General features: G+C 52.5%; 4 protein-coding genes across 4 annotated transcripts, besides 1 other annotated feature; 3 read left to right on the forward strand and 1 right to left on the reverse strand.

Annotated features, from left to right (window-relative positions):
• Positions 1-8,348: 8,348 nt before the first annotated feature.
• On the forward strand, positions 8,349-8,597 carry PODANS_1_17850 (uncharacterized protein; the record flags this gene model as incomplete). The annotated part of the gene is made up of 1 exon (XM_001907204.1): positions 8,349-8,597. A coding segment is annotated over one exon (249 nt), but the record flags the coding sequence as incomplete, so codon positions are not given.
• A 278-nt stretch (positions 8,598-8,875) lies between these two features.
• On the forward strand, positions 8,876-9,799 carry PODANS_1_17860 (uncharacterized protein; the record flags this gene model as incomplete). The annotated part of the gene is made up of 1 exon (XM_001907205.1): positions 8,876-9,799. The coding sequence occupies one exon, from the start codon at positions 8,876-8,878 to the stop codon at positions 9,797-9,799; it is 924 nt and encodes a 307-aa protein (XP_001907240.1).
• A 1,658-nt stretch (positions 9,800-11,457) lies between these two features.
• PODANS_1_17870 (uncharacterized protein) lies at positions 11,458-12,155 on the forward strand (the record flags this gene model as incomplete). Its single annotated transcript, XM_001907206.1, has 4 exons — positions 11,458-11,471; positions 11,744-11,891; positions 11,955-12,057; positions 12,124-12,155. The coding sequence occupies 4 exons, from the start codon at positions 11,458-11,460 to the stop codon at positions 12,153-12,155; spliced, it is 297 nt and encodes a 98-aa protein (XP_001907241.1).
• A 587-nt stretch (positions 12,156-12,742) lies between these two features.
• Positions 12,743-12,854, forward strand: a tRNA (tRNA-Met).
• Positions 12,855-13,037: 183 nt separating this feature from the next.
• PODANS_1_17880 (uncharacterized protein) lies at positions 13,038-15,788 on the reverse strand (the record flags this gene model as incomplete). Its single annotated transcript, XM_001907207.1, has 1 exon — positions 13,038-15,788. One exon carries the CDS (start codon positions 15,786-15,788, stop codon positions 13,038-13,040), a length of 2,751 nt encoding a protein of 916 aa, XP_001907242.1.
• Positions 15,789-16,107: the final 319 nt, after the last annotated feature.

Consider the following 16,107-nt stretch of genomic DNA (forward strand, 5'->3'; position numbering starts at 1 on the left):
AACCTCACATTTGACCCATGGTGATGGGTGCTCATGACTGTTTTGAGCGGAGGTGAACCCAACATGATGCAGCCCAGCATCACAATGACCCTGACCGCTTGTCCTGTGCCTTTGACATATGCCTCCAGAGGCCTTGCCATAAGGTAACCTGGCAGTAGTTCATGCACAAGGCGCAGTATCACTTCAGACCCCGGTCGTCCCGGGCAGGATTGGTCCCTGCTAGTTGTGTGTATGCCTGCTTGATTCCATTCTTGACTCAGGAGGAGCACTGCTGGTTGTACGACACCCTCGGCGAGGGTCAGACCTGTTGTCTGAAAGACAAAGGGGCGTAAGGTAGTGTCGGACTTGGCCGGTGTTGTGACATCCAATATTATCGGCTGGGTCACCGCGAGGAACAAGGAGTTTGTAGGAACAGATCGGTTAAGTCGATGTCGTGGTACGGGCTGGCATCGAGGAGAACTTGAAGCGGCGGCTCGGTTGCTCGAGCAGTATCTCTTGAAGTTAGAAATGGCTTCCCAGGAGGCGCAATATTGTGAACTTGAGCGTACATGCCTGTTTGCAGCAGCGGCTGGTTTAACAACTCCTGGCCGAGAAGTCTCGATAACTGCCGACAAGCCGACCAAAAGACAAGTAAACAAATCGAGCGTGAATATAGTAAGCGGTTCCTGCCCTCATTGAGTTTGGGAAGAATCCAGGCAAAGAAGGTCAGGCACGAGAGAGGAGCGCGTTCCTCAGTCAAGTTTCCAAAAGGTGTTGGTAAAGCCTCGAGCTTGCACTTTGACAGGTCGCTCTTTCATCATTAACATTGGAAGGCCCTGACTCTTGCAGTGCAGGATTTTCTTTTGCTCTACCTTCCAGATCAAGCGCAGCACCGACCCGAGCCCTTTCCCTTACCAAGCAGGAGCTACGTGCCCACAGAACCGTATCTCCATGCGTAGAGACGGGAGCTATGGATGATTACATGATTCTGATCGAGCTTCGTGTGTCTAGCAATTCTACCTCCTCTCATTGCCCAGTATATCATAACGTGATGGCAGCTATTCGCTGACAAAGCCCACCGACCACCCCATTCCTACTCATCTTTTGAGGGACCACTCAGTCGACCTTGAAGGATGCCTGCCAGCCTTACCCTCGACAAAACCAGTTCGAAGTGGCGTTTGAACAGACCCTATCATGCCCCATCTTGTGTTCTCAATGCATTTCCGCTGTGTGAGTTGATTGGGCAGCAAGGCAATGATGCCCAATCGTCACAGAGCTCTGATCGGCAGTCAAACCACATCAACACCAAAGCTCATAGCCTGGTAAAACTCTCCAATTCCACAACAGGGCATTGCGTGGACAGCAACTCAGGTAGTTGGCATCCATGTCATGGAGGGTGAACATCCGTTGAATGACGATTCCACAACAGGGGCTCACAATCAGGACCTATCCATTTGTGTCATTATGGGCGCGAAGCCAGAAGCAGACTTGCCACTTGGGGCTTGCAATTCCAGCTGTTCATCTTGCTCTGCCGTCTCCGCCTCGTCATGCGGAGGAGACAGCACGCTGCGATGTTAGACTCGGTGGCAGCTCAGCCGCCGGGCCTCGATCATCTCTCCATCCCATGACATCGGATCATCACAAGCTACGCTCAAGTCACAGTGGAGGTAGAACGAGCATATCACCCGGTGATGCCGTAGCAGTTTGGTAACTGAACTGGGCGGAAGTAGTACACCAGGTAAGAACAAGCCAAGCAGGATCATCTCATCATCAGCCCGAAATGAAGCCGACATCGTCGTTGCCACCGTCAACCTTCATTGCCCTTCACAGTTGTGAACCATGGAATGGACCGCGCAAGAATTCCCTTCAGCCTCATCTGAGCCCAAGAACGATAGTCATGTTCTGGAACAAAATGGATTTCCACAGCTCATCAATGGCTGGCCCTGCTGGACTCATCCTGTCCAACCAATACGACAAGCCAACACCACCACAAGGCTTCCAGGTAAGCTCTATCGGGAAGATGTAAGAGGATAGATCTGGCTCTTCACAATACCTCCCATGTTTGACCCCAACCTCCCCGTTTCCTTGTCTTTTCGTCGTCAAGGACGTAAAAAATCCCAAACTGTCGATATTGTCAGGAGGTGCCAGGACCAATCTGAAAACCCACTCTGACACTCCAACCAATAATCTCCCCAGTACCCCCTCTTCAAATAACAAACATCTGACATTGCCAATCCCCCGGAGTCCCTCCCCGTGTTTACGGTTACAAAAGGCACCTTAAAACGTGGAAACCAAGATATCTCCCCGCTCTCACTGTCGAATGAGAGCCCAACGATCATCCTCTACACTTCTATTCGCTACACGGAAAGCAGCAGCTTTTCAGACGCCCCCCGTTGCGGGGAACCATAATGGAGGGAGCTTATTACTGGATGTGGAAAGGCTTTCCTTTTGACGATGAGAGTGAGGCTTGACGTTGGGTTATCAACATTCGTGATGTAAGGTTCTTGTGAAGCCCAAGACCTAGAGTCACGGGTCGACTGATGGACAGGCAGAAATGGATAGAACCGGAGCCATACCGACAAGCCGGCCAACACAAACCCATGGCAACAGCTGCACAGAAAGAGTCAAGTGATGCCATGCTATGCCAGCCTCCGAGCTCTTCGTCCTCAGCTCCGGCGTCGTACATACATTACATACAGACTCCGCCAAGCCACATTCTATATGTTGTGGTATGCCAAAAAGAGCAAGATAAGAAAAGAAGTAATCAGATATCACGCAACACACACACACACACACACACAAAAACCGCAGCCCTCCAAAGATGTTACCCACCCTCCATCGGCATCACCACCATCCCCATCGGGTAGAGTTCCGGTATTGTTTCAGCAGTCGAGAAGAAGCAAAGTATTAAAGCCTACGTAGCAAGCGAGACATGAAAGTAGTTCCGAGGGGTGTAAGAAATCCGGGGTAATCACCCCGTTGCCTTTGTGCAACCTGCTCCCGACCTTGAAGGTCCGTCCATCAGTCGAGTGTGTTCTCAAAGGTCCCTCATTCCGTTGCGCTCAAGGAACTTCTCCTCGCGATACGCCACGCAACCCGACCCATATCAAGACCAAGGCGCGGTATCAGATTGAAGGGGTGCAAGCAGAAAACATTATCAAGATGTGAAAAGCGAAATTGCATTACCAGCATCACAGCGTCTGTGTGTTTCGAGTTATCGCGGCAGAGAAGAAGAAGCGATATCATCATCATGGTGGTAATTTCTACGCGCCCTGTGGGAGATGAGAAACAGGCTTGCCCACGGGGGTTGTGAATCTGGTCAAGCGCGACATTACACATTTACAAAATTTGACCGGGGGGTTGTGGCGTGGTCGTCTTCCAAGAACTCTTCTATGAACTTGAGAATGACCCGCTGGTGTGAGTGTGTGACTGGTACTGTAGGATGAAACCGATAGGGCTCGGAGAGAGAGTGAGAAAATTCACTCAACCGCCAAATGGAAAAGGAACTTTTGGGAGAATGCTGACAGACCTACAGATTGGAACTTCCATGATGCTGGTCTTTCATCATTCCTTTTTTCTTGAAACACGGTACAGCTGGATAGAAGCGAGCGAGAGCGCCTTCGTATCCCGGAACAGTGGTAGGTGGTTGGGGGCACGGGATAGATGGAGGGGGAGGTGGACATGACCGAAGAAGATGGAGGGGAGTGACAGCTTTCGCGTGATTTGTTGTTCATGTTCACCAAGAAGTTCCGCAATTCGTCCCTCAGAAACGAAGAAGCCCAGTGAAATTCCTGAAACACGAGGGAAAATCGCCCGTTACGGGTGATTTCTAACCAGTCAGCACACAACTTTGTGAGCCATTCTTGTCCAACCGACTCATCTACTCTCTGTTGTGAGAGGCTGTGTCTGGTCGCATGCACCGCCTCTTTTGCCCACGCCAAGCCAGCGTGTCTGCTCACTTCCGTGACGCGCAAGAGAAAGATCCGCCAGCAGCCGAGAGAGAGCTGCGAGAAAGTGGCGCAGCTGCAGGCTCTCCTCAAGTTTTCAACAAGAACAAGCAAGAGAAGGCTCCCACACCACATCCAGCCAGAAGAGACAACACATCTTGCGTTTGATGATACATTGTGTCGTCACCTGATCGGATTCGGTTTAAGGATTCATGCGGAAGATTGGGTGTGGGAGCCCTGCATCGAGTATACGATCCCTTCGTGTTTGCGATATATGGCCTCTTTTCTTATTCTGTGAGAGCAACCCTCATTGCCGACGTTATTAATAAGACCATCGAGTAAGTGCAGAAAACCATGTTCTCTTCGTTCACGGCCCAGTGATTTGCCAGGCCTGGGGTGGGAAGGGCTCGGTCAACCTTTTCGCAGCGGAACTATACCGAACCTACGGCGCAGCGTTGCGTTCCACCCGGCACTGCGGGGGGAGGGGTAGTGTAGGAAGCCACGATGAAAACTGATGAGAGAATATCATGAGAAGCTGCAAAAACCCGCATGGGAATTCCGTGGATGTGTGATGGTGATCTGATGGAGGGGCTCGATCTTCAATGTCATGACAAACCACTTCCCGGTTGGCTTCGGACCGCTCATTCTCGTTTCATGGAACTTTGACGTTGATGTCGGTGGGTGCCGGGCTGTTTGTTCCAGCACCGAGATGCGAAGACGGCAGGCAAAGTGGAGCCGTGACAAAGCCATATCCATCACTGGCCCACACCGACTTTTGGGCTTGGTGGTTGGAGCGCCGAGCGTCTTGCCTTTTTCTCAACCCGCGATGCGTTGGCCGCCAGTGGCCTCGTCACGCCTCCATCTGGCGCCGCTCCCTGCATCCCCGGCTCCTTGGGCTGGCGCCTTTCGCTGCGGGCCAAGCTTTCCCATCTTGACTGCATGTTTGCCTAATCCGGTGCTGTCAGTTCCCAAGTGCGTGGGAGCGTGCCATCATGAAGTCTGGAGCCTCTGTTGTTTTCCATGAAGCCTCTCGCTTGGATCGAGATAAGACATTGGCATCTCGCGCACGGACTGACGGGTATTTATTAGTCGATGGTTGACAACAATTGACAGCCTGTCCAGCTAGGCCCCCTCCGTGCTCCCGCAAGGCCTGGAGAAAGACCGAATTTCTTATGTGACGTTGCTTGGACTAAATATAGTCTTGTCGAACAACACAGCAGTGTGTGTACAATCGAAGCTGGAAGAGTTGACTTACAGGTTCACAGCGTCTAGGTCTTACGAGTGAGTGAATCTCCGTCATGCCGATCGCTGGTCAGAGCCCAAAACACCCATCACCTGCTGGTCCCAGCCCGGTATAGCTTGGCCAGTTCCGAGCTGTCTTGAACCTCACAAGACATTTGTCGACTTTGGGTGCCGTCACCGGTCTGCCTCGCCAGCTGCCGATGACGAGGACACGCATTAAAGAAGTGCTTTTCCCTGTGATAGTCCGGCTGGCCCGTTATCCGAATATGCTGGTGTATCGTATCCGAAGCCGAGGACCCTCTCTTGAAGCTCTCAGCCTGGGGAAATAAGGTACTGCAGATTAATATTCGAAGAACAGTTCCGCGGCATCGCTCTGTGTCCACAGCTGGCCTGCTGTGGCCGACAGTGGTGTCTCGCTTGACGGGCCGCCCACCGCTTGCGTCACGTCATCCGCAGTTCAAAGAGAGCAGCAGAGCAAGAGTCGAGTGAAGTCGAAACGGACCGGATTGCTGCTTGATGTTTGGGACCTTGATACTGCGCCGTCCGTACCTCGTCGGGTTCAACCGCTGTCGTGCAAGGCCAGCCAGGCAAGGCTCTACACAGTACACGTCGAAGTACGGTGGTCTCATGGAATCGACGCGTCGGCGGTCGCGCCCAATCCTTCGTTGATTTTTGTTTTTTTGTACGGGACAATGGAACAATACAACAACATCCAAGCTCGCAAGGCAGCCCCGCAAAGTTACGAGGTATCTTCCTGCTTCAACACCCCTCTTCCCCGTTCGGAGCTGGACCCCTCTTTTAAGTGAGGAGCACCCCGCCAGCCACAGCAAAATGGGCTGCGGGCCGCCCCACTTTGCGAGCTGATTCATCCAACCAAATCCTGCAGTTAAAGAACTCTGACCGCGCCCTCAAATCATCTTTCGGCTCTCCCTCGTCTCTCCTTCCTTTCCCTCGCACAACCAATCAACCACCCAATCATCCTCTCCACTTGTCAAGCGTTCCAGTGAGGGTGGGAAAAGCCAATCCAAGCCAATCCGACGAACCCAAAATTTCCATCAAATCAACGGCCACCCTCGACCGCAAAAGCCAATACGGAGACAGCCCAATAAGCTGTCAAAGAAGAGAGAGCCGCAACCTGGCTCCCAAAGTCTAATCGCGTTCCCTTCCCGTACGGATACCCCGCGCACCGCCCGTGGTGCAAACGCCCCCGGGGCCACCAAGCACCAACCCGCCGGTGACCGCCCGGTCGCCCGCCAGAAAGCCGGCGCTTTGCAGCCTGCCGATTCCTCCACGTCTCTACATATATCCCGTGCCCATTGCCTTGCGCGCAAAGAGTCAAGAGGCGCAGCTCAGCCCTGCAACTGACCTCCCACAGTACGTTTTGTCATTCTTTCTGAGGTTGTTTCATGGCCTTCATCGGCTCGTGTCGCTACCATGGAAAAGCAGTGTGCATTTCCACCACAATATCCCATACTCATGGCCCAATCCCATCCTTTCCCTTCCCATCCCGCATTGTAGTGCCAAGCTGGTGCACAATGGCTTCCCCTGGTCCTGGCTGTCAGAAGATCGTCCTGTTAGGTTGTGATGCAATGCGCAGCCCAGCCCCCCCGTCAAGGCAGTCAAGCGAGTCTTGCACGCATCAGACCCCCCGGGAGAACAGGATGAGGATGGCGGGTCATCGGAACCGGCCCTGTCCCCCCTGCTTAGAAGAGGCAAAAGCCCACTCGCACACTTGCCACAGGCCATCGCTCGGGATCGATTTTTTTTTTGTTTTGGGGAACGCAAGATCGTCTGGTCCCCACCCAGAGTTCCCAGCCCAGTTTCTTAGTTCTCTGTTTTGCAGCCAGTCATCGATCGAGCGCAAAAAGGCACCCAGGACCTAGCAACTAACACGAGCAAATCAGCTTGCGCCCCCGTGAGCCCAGGAACTGAAATCAACACCATCTGCCACAGGAGACCTATCACCGTCGTCGTCGTCGCGATCACGCCCACCATTGGCCGTCGCGAAGTCCCGTGATAATTCCTATCTGCGGAGCCCAATTAACCCGGATCCCCCAGGCGTTCAATCAACGACGCTCCCCTTCAGGTCCATCGCGGCTCTTACCACTAGCTGCGACAGCTGCAATCTTGGTTGCTGCCGAAGCGGAGTGCAGCCTGTGAAACTACCTATCAAGCAACTGTAAGTTCATCTTGGACCTACCACGATGCGGTTTCAGTGTGTTAGTTCGCGGGGCTTCCCTTTCTTCCCGTCGGACGGCGCTTTGGTTTCCCGCAGCTGCATACCACACCGTCGATATCTCTCCTGGCAGGGCAGCAAGGTGCTTCATTCTTTACCTTCGCGTGACCCCAGAGCTGCTCCTGTCTCTCGCACTTTTCTTTCTCTTTGCTTCAAAATGAAACTCTGAAAACTGACACATTTGCCAGTTCGGACAGCCGACACAGTAGCTTGCTCATCCGACACCCAACGAAATCGTTGGATTTGACCGGTATGTACACGCCTCTTTCTTCACTGTCTTATCCCAGTGTCACTCATGATCGATCCGGTCTGGCTGGCAACGGACGGCACGCCGGAACCCCTCAAATTCTGGCACACACACACACATACACACGTAATCACCGTAGCTCGGTAGGGTCAAAGACCTGTCTAAGTTTAGACAGCCGGTCAATATCTTCATTGATGTTACCTGTTTGCCTTCCTTGTCAACTCTTTTGGAAACACACCACCGCCCTGGACAGAAGAGGTAGATCGAAGTTCAGGAGATGGAGGGTGTTTGGAGAGGGGTAATGACATGGGGGTTAGCCTTCCCTTTACCACCAGCCCTCTGCTTCCCAACCCAAAGGCTTGCAGCATCTATCTCTCCTGCCTGGGATTCCCCTACCGTTCCTTCACCCCTTCCTCTCTGGCGCTGATAACCCTTGCTGGGCTTTGGGAGCGCGCTGAGTTGGTTGGCAAGGTGGGCCCTTGGGTCGTGCATATTCCGTCATGCATGCCAGCGCATCAGACTGGCACTGGCCCAAGGCGCCAAAAAGCGAGACTTGACCACCACTCAGGCGCCCTCCTCCCGTCGAATCATCCTGGCCTCTCACTTATATGCCTTCTAGCAAAGACCCCCAGCACTAACATTTTCGATTTGGTAGACTGAGAGAGCCTGCGCCAACGCTGCGTCGTGCTCCCGTTGACAAGCTACCCGTCTCTTGTTGTTCAGACCGTTGGGCCGCGCGAGTCGGGAATTTCCCCAGGCTCGCCGTCACAGCATCGCAGAAAGCGCTCTCACGTGGCTGCGCTCACCCACGCCATCTCCCGAGAGGCCTTGGACTGAGCCACCCAAGTTTTGCCCCGCGACTACATCAGCCTGCATATGCTGTGGTGCGACCAATTGCACGGCACCCCTACCTTTTAATCGAGTGCCAACGCATCACTCCCAATAGATTGGGTGCACATCCAGCCCAATCCACAGGTACAGAGTGACTTTGGAGCTTTAACCCACACAGTGAGCCCAAATAGATCAAGGACCTGGCTTCTCTATCACCGGCCTTGAACGACTTTTGGCATCAACCCGAGTGGTAAACCAACCTTTCACAGCGCGACCGACACCTCTACGCTCTCATACCGCCCCACTATAATCGGGTTCCTTCTGTCCCTGCGCTACTGATTATCGCGATTTGTTGCGATTCGTCTCGGCTTCTCGTCGGCACATACTCACAGGATGATGGAATACGCACAATATCAACAACAACCACAAAGCGCGCATTCGCAACCACATATTCAGACAGGTTACCCGAGCTCTGCAGGCGGCAACAGCATCACCTCTCCAGCTCACGGAGTTCAAACATCCCCGATACTCCCTTCTCAGCATCAACAGCCCTCGCCCACGCAAACCCACAACATGTATCAAACTCAGTATGCCATGCCCCAGCACAACATGCAATATGCTGTGCCGGGGATCCAAGCAGCTGCCATGGCCGCCACTGCTGCTGCTTCTGGATCGTCATATCCCTACATGTCCTCGGACCCAAGTCTGCAGCAGTCGCCAAGGATGTCTGGTGTTAACCCCAAGAAGGATGGCAGGACAGGCCCTCGTTCGCCTCAGCAGATGAATAGCATGCCGCAGCAAAGACGACTCAGCCAGGTTAACAGCCCGGGTGTTCCCAATGCGCCAGCCATGCTCAACCATGCCGGCCCACGCTCTACCATCCCGCCCCCGATGACTGCGGCGCAGCAGATGCCCCCGCCACAGTCCCCCGAAATCGCTTCCGGAGCCGTTGAGGAGTCGCCATTGTATGTCAATGCTAAGCAATTCCACCGGATCCTGAAGCGCAGAGTAGCCCGGCAAAGGTTAGAGGAAGCGCTGCGTCTTACCAGCAAGGGCCGTAGACCTTACCTCCACGAGTCTAGGCACAATCATGCCATGCGGAGGCCCCGTGGACCCGGTGGGCGGTTCCTGACAGCCGACGAAGTGGCCCAGATGGAAAAGGACAAGGCAAATGGTGTCGAGACCAAGTTCGAGGACACGGCGACAAAGACATCCACGGGTGCCTCGAAAAGAAAATCAGACGGAGGCTCTGCGCCTGCGGCCAAAAAAGCGAAAAGAGCCAACTTGACTCCCGAAGATGAAGAAGACGAGGAGTGATAGGGGAGTGGTGGCGTTTTTATTTGGCGTGGGCGAAAGAGAAAAAAAGACGGGATGCGTTTCCCACTCTATACCCAGTATTTTCTTATGTTGAAAGAAAGGTCATGATGTTATGACAGCCAACCTACTCTTGTTTACTCGAAATATTGGGATTGCGTGAGCAAACAACCGGACTGGTTCTGTTTTTGGCGAGGAGTAGGAGTCTTGGGGGGGAAGGGGTGGTGATGTCGTGTGTTTTACACTTGATCCTTCTTCAGATTGGGCAACGATACTTCCTTTTTATTTTATTTTTCTTATTGGGGTGTTTTATAAGCGCTTTTGCATCGACACACCGATGGGGCCTTTTAGTCCTTCCTGTTTCCTCTTTTTACTCTTCGAATACACTTCGCCTCACAGCAGCAAACCAAAGCATAGCGTTCGGTCTCGGTCGGTGGGAAACTCACGGGGTGTGGGACGGGTCGGGGAGAGGCAGGACAGGAGAATGGGAATACCGGTGTTTTCACTTTTTTCCTATTCTCTGAAATCATCTGGAATGGAAAGGAAAGATTGCACAAATATTTTGTGAAATGGGTCACGACGGGATACCCCCCTTTTTTTTTTTTTTTTTTTTTTTTTCTTCGCAACATTGCGCCCGCGCCTTTTTGTTACTTTATGTTCGCAACACATACACACACACTTATACCTTCTTTTCAGCGTACTCTATGTCTGTGATTTACTTTGTGTTGTTTTGATTTCATCATATCACTTGAAGCGGATACCTTTTCGTTTTCTTTTGCCTCGATTAGAGGTTTGTGGGTTTGCGGGTCGGGTTACCCAGAGAAGCCTGGGGTGATCAAAAAAACTTGACGAGTACGTACACATGGAGTCTTTCGAAAGAGGAACGGAATTTAAGAGTATGGCACAGTTAGCTCAGTTTCGGGCCTGTTTTGGTTCGGAATCGCGATGCGTTTATGCCGTCTTTACCTTTGATGCTGTAGACAATGTACCAACAGCCAATCCTCTGGCTAGGGTCGGATCTTGACTCTCGTAAAAGAAACAGTGAACCAAGCAAATTGTGCAGAGAAGCTTATTTTTGCTAGCTCCGATCTATAAGATTTAAGAGATATATTGCATGTGCCTCCTTATTGGATCAGAGAGTGATATATCCTCCTGCATGGCGTCGTGATTTGAAGGGGGTTTGATCGTGTTGTGGATTGGGTCCCCCGGGGTGGAGTGGGCGGTCAGCCGATTTGATGGATATGCATTTCAAGGGGGAAGAGAGGAAGGTGAGTGGTCGGTCGGAGGTTTTTGGTCTACCCTTGTCCACATGGTAGAGGGCCACAGAAGATATGGGATTGCTTCGAGAAGATTAGATTAGATCGGTTGTCAGATGGTGGTGCTGGGTTGGCTGAGCGCTGGTGAGCAACCTACCCACTGCCTCTTGCCAATTGTGCGCCTAACCTATCAGGCAGCAACAACACCCATCACCGGGAAAAAGAGAAATGTGGGGCAAAACTGCCAGCTTGGGAGCCACACCTCGCTGTTGCTGCTCATTCACCATCAGTCCCAACGCAAGAGAGACGACAGGAGGCACAAACCGGGAAATTAAACGACAGCTTCAACGACGAAAGACTTGCATATCGCGCGAATTATTCGACGAGACATAACTATCAAGAAACATGCTCTTCTTCAGGTATGCATTTGCCCCTCTTGGCTTTCAGACATCGACGTTCTGGGGTGTGTTTTCATGAATTTGGGGAGGGAAGTGAAGTGTGAATGGCGGGAAGGGAGGGGGGGAAATCACAACACCGCATCGAAACTCTCATCCATCAAGAGAGTCACCATCATGACCCAGACAAATGCAGCAATAAGGCATCACAAACACAGGCCCTCCCCTCATTCCCTACCACCACACCATTCTCATCCCATACCCGATTACCCGAATGCTAACATTTACCTGAAAAGTTTCTTCAAAACCCTTATCGACCACGAGGTGACCGTCGAGCTCAAAAACGACATCCGCATCCGCGGCGTCCTCAAGAGCGTCGACCAATACCTCAACATCAAGCTCGACAACATCCAGGTGGTGGATGAGCTCAAGTATCCTCACTTGGTACGGCGCCCGTCATACCAGTTATCTCTTGCAATGGAGAGTCAGCTGACAAAGGAGATGTAGAGCGCTGTCAAGAATGTCTTTATCAGAGGCTCGGTCGTGAGATATGTCCATCTGCCTTCTCAGTCGGTGGATATTGACTTGCTGGAGGATGCTACGAGGAGAGGTATGCTACATCTTGCCCGGCTTCTGCCTGACGATAAGGGTGCTGATGATCGAAAAAAAAAAACAGAGGCGGCAAACCAAGCTGTGAAGGCGAAGTGAGGAGACTGCTAGAAACGGCGCGGGGAGGTGAAACGAAGAAGGAGGTAGAAAAGCCAAAGCTACTCGTGGCATAAGAAGTATGGCACTAACAGCCATGACGAAAGGGGAGGTCCGCAAAAGACAACTGGTGTATTTGTTGTCCTTGCATCTCAGAGAGGGTTTGGATCTTATGCGCGGGAAGAAGAGGAGAGGTGGAAATTGCCCAGGCTATTATTATTATTGCAAATGGGTCAAGAGTATCTTGGTGGTAAAAACATTGACACCGAGAGGAGGATAAAGGGTCATGCAGAATGTGGAATAAAATAAGTGCGTTTAATTCCCCATAACTTTGAAGCGTGTGTGTATCTTCGCAACCTTTGCATGTCATTCCCCATTGTCACCTCTTCAACAAAGCCAGCACTGTGCGCCCATGTTTTCTTTACCCATTCATCAACAATCGTGCTCTCAATTGTGAAGTTACTATTGTCTTCCCCTCACCACAAAGCCAAATCCAAGACTTTCGATCGCATGAGGTTGAGTCATGTGTGGGGTCAAGAAAGACTTGCATATTAGCCGCTTATCCACCAACTTATTTCAACACATCAACAGGGAGCTTGGCTCAGTTGGAAGAGCGCAGGTCTCATACGATTACAAGTATGATCTGGCTGTCTTAACACCAGAGTTATCCTGAGGTCGTGAGTTCGAGCCTCACAGTTCCCATCTTCTTTTGCTTTTTGAGCCTGCTCCCCCACCGGCTTGGCCTTCTTTTTACTTAACACTATTTTATTACATCGTAAGTCTTCATATTTTGTTTCAACTGTTACATAATGTTATGACTAAACTACGCTGGACTCTTCACCCATCCCCCTATATCCCGACCTCTTTATATCCCAATCAAAACAATCACCAATACACCACCCCCTCCTCCTCCTCCTCCTCCTCCTCCTCCTCTCTCCCATCTACACCCTCCTTCACCTCCAGCCGTCCGCCCTTCAACCTCCCCCTCTCCACAATCCACCGATCAATCCACCCCTTCATCCGTTTCCTGCTCTGTTCGCCCCCCACATTCACTGTCGGCACCACCCTCCCGATCTTCAAACCCATCACAAAAATCGCCAACTCCCTAAAGCTAGAATGCTCGCTATACGGCACCCCCAATAACACTCCCTCTTTGGTGCTTCCCCTCATGGGTATCAAATCCGCCTTGCGAAACCTACTCCTCCACGCCTTTCCATACAAGAGCTGTTCCATCGGTACGCTACCCGGGGCCATATCCGCCTTGATATTTAGGCTCTTCAAACTCGGGGGGCGGTAGTTCCACCCCGAGGGCTTGAACCCTACAATCCGGGAGAATCCAAACCGGCGATTTTCCTCGAGGTAAGAGATGAGATTCTCCTTGTTGAGGTCAGACAGCGAGGCGAGATGGACTTGCGCCTCTTGGGGGTTGGGAGTAAGGAGGGAGATGAGCTCTGGGTCGTCGAGTTGGTTCACGATTTTGAGTTTGTAAGGCGAGGCGTAGATTTTGGATTCGAGAGCGAGGGCGATGCCGACGCAGATGCGCTCTTTGCCTATGGAGTAGGTGCCGCAAAGGATGAGGAGGCGGTTTCTCTGGGAGGGTTGGGGGTTGCCTGAGAGGGCGGTGAATGCGTTCAGGGGGGCAGTGGGAGTAGGTGGTTTAGAAGGTGGTGGCGGGGGGTCATTTGTGGTGGTGGTGAAGAACTTGCTGACTGAGGTGGATGGGGCGCCGCCTTCTCGACGACGGAGGAGGGAGTCCCATTCTTTGTCGTCGTTGGAGATGAGGGCTTGGTTGAGGAGGGACGACATCTCTGCGCAGGTGGCGATGACGTCTTTTTGCGGAGGGAAGGAGTATTTTGGGTTGAGATAGGTGGTGTCTAGATAACAGACGTCAATTTTCTGGTGCTTTGTCTTGCCTGTTACGGCGTCAATTGTCTCTGGGCGGAGGTGAGGGTGCTCAAGGTGAGCTTGACAGGCTCGGAAATCCCCACAGTGCAAGATCCGATGTGTCTTGCCTCCTCCCATGGCCTTCTCAAACAAGAATAGAGAGCTACCGGGGCAATGGTTGGCGGGGATCATTGTTACTGTGACCCCCTTTGTGTGCGGGACTGGAACGGTTTTGTCAAACTCAAGCTCAACGACATATTTAGCCGCTGTCTTTAGCTGTGTCTTGACGAGTGACCCCGTTACTTTGCTGCAATAAATCGGGCCGTGAGTCCAGTTCGCCGTGAGGCCAATGTAGTGATCACTGTGAAAGTGACTGAGAAAGTAGGCCTTGCAGCCCTCCACAGCACCATACCTGAAGGCATCAACACAAATCGAGAACCCAGGCATAATCTTGTAAAACGGACAAGTCCGCTTATACGCCGGCATTCCTCTCGAGGCGTTCTCTGCCGCAGCAGCCGCTGCCCAAGCGGTATCCTCAGCATGTCCAGACATGAGCTTAGCAAATGCTGAGCCCGAGCTGCCAGCTGAAGTCTTCTCACCGAAACTGATAGGATTCGCCTGTCCTGGTCTAGGCACAGCCGCTTTCGCAAACCTCTTTCCCACCTCAGCACCATCGATCTCTTTATTCTCTTCGAGTGCCGCTGGTGGCTTGGGCTGCGGTAGCGGCGTCGGATTCCCATCCAGACAGGCATTGACATGCTCCGAAGCCACCTGCTCTGACGCACCCGCCAAACTGCCCCCGCATATTGGACATGCTTCCATCATCTCTTCATCAGTACGTCTGTCCATACCAAACTCTTCATAACCCTCCAACATGGCTTGCTCTTCCATGTCCCGCATAGCTTGGAGTTCTTCGCCGGTGAAATCCTCGTCGAATTCCTCTTCGCCTAACTCATCGATTGGCTCCTCTTCTGCAGGTCCTTCATTCGATGTCAAATTCGCTCCGGAGGTCTCATGTCGCAGCAGCGGCACCTTGCCCTTTACTTCTTGATCTTGATCTTCGTCATCCCTATCTGTTATCCTGGTCCCGTTGGTAAGTCTGTCGCCGGTAGTAGACTCGCAAACATTTTCTGCGGGGTCTGCAGACGCAAGGGTAGGTCTCACCCTTGATGGAGTCGTCGAGTCGTCATCATTGCTCGTTTCGTTTTCATCCCCGTCCTCGTCAGAAGAGGAGTCGTCCAAAAATGGATTTGGAACCTTCTTCTTCGCAGGTGGCTTCCTCGGCTCGTTCTGCTCCTTTTTGACTGTCGTCGACTCGGCATCTACTGAAACCGCCCTCGATTCCTCCCCACCCTCCTGCAAACCGAAACTCAACCTCCTCTTCTTAACCGACCCCCCATTCTCATTATATCTCTCCCCTCCCCCCTCCTCCTCCACGGGCCTCTTGACGTAATCATCTGCCCCGTACATATCTTCCTCGTCCTCTTCTCCCCCCTCCCCTACCCCCCCTTCAACCCCCCCTTCAACCCCACCTTCAACCCCCCCAATAAACAAGTCCTCATCCTCCGTCTTCTTAAAATAACTCAAAATGCTCGCATTCGGCTTCGTCTTCACCTTCGGCCCTTTCGTCACAGGCTGCACCTTCATCCGCGCCCCAGGCGGTTGATTCGGTGTGATCGTTTTTTGCTTCAATTTCGGCTTCGGTGTCGCCGCCGTCTTTGGCTTGGCTTTTGATATTCTTGCGGGAGCCATTTTGTCGACTGGGGCGTGGGGAGGGGGGAGAAGGCAAGCCGATCGGAGTTGGCAAAAGTGCAACACGTTGAGAACGCGACGAGTGTTGGAGGGGTGGCGTAAAATGTCCGCCACCGGGAGGGGAGCAAAACGCTAGGTCTGCGCGGTGTCACGTGCTCTGCACTTAGAGAACGAGCCAAGGGGGTCAGGGCAAAGGAGACATGAGAACAAAGAGAATATTGATTTGTCCTGTGCTATTGGATACAGCTGGTTCAAGAGGCGGGAAGCTCAGCTAGTCGTCCCGCCAGGGCCAAACTTTCCTCGTTCTAGACCCGAGGTG

Source organism: Podospora anserina, chromosome 1 (assembly GCF_000226545.1).
Source record: "Podospora anserina S mat+ genomic DNA chromosome 1, supercontig 4".
In the NCBI taxonomy this organism is placed as follows: domain Eukaryota; kingdom Fungi; phylum Ascomycota; class Sordariomycetes; order Sordariales; family Podosporaceae; genus Podospora; species Podospora anserina.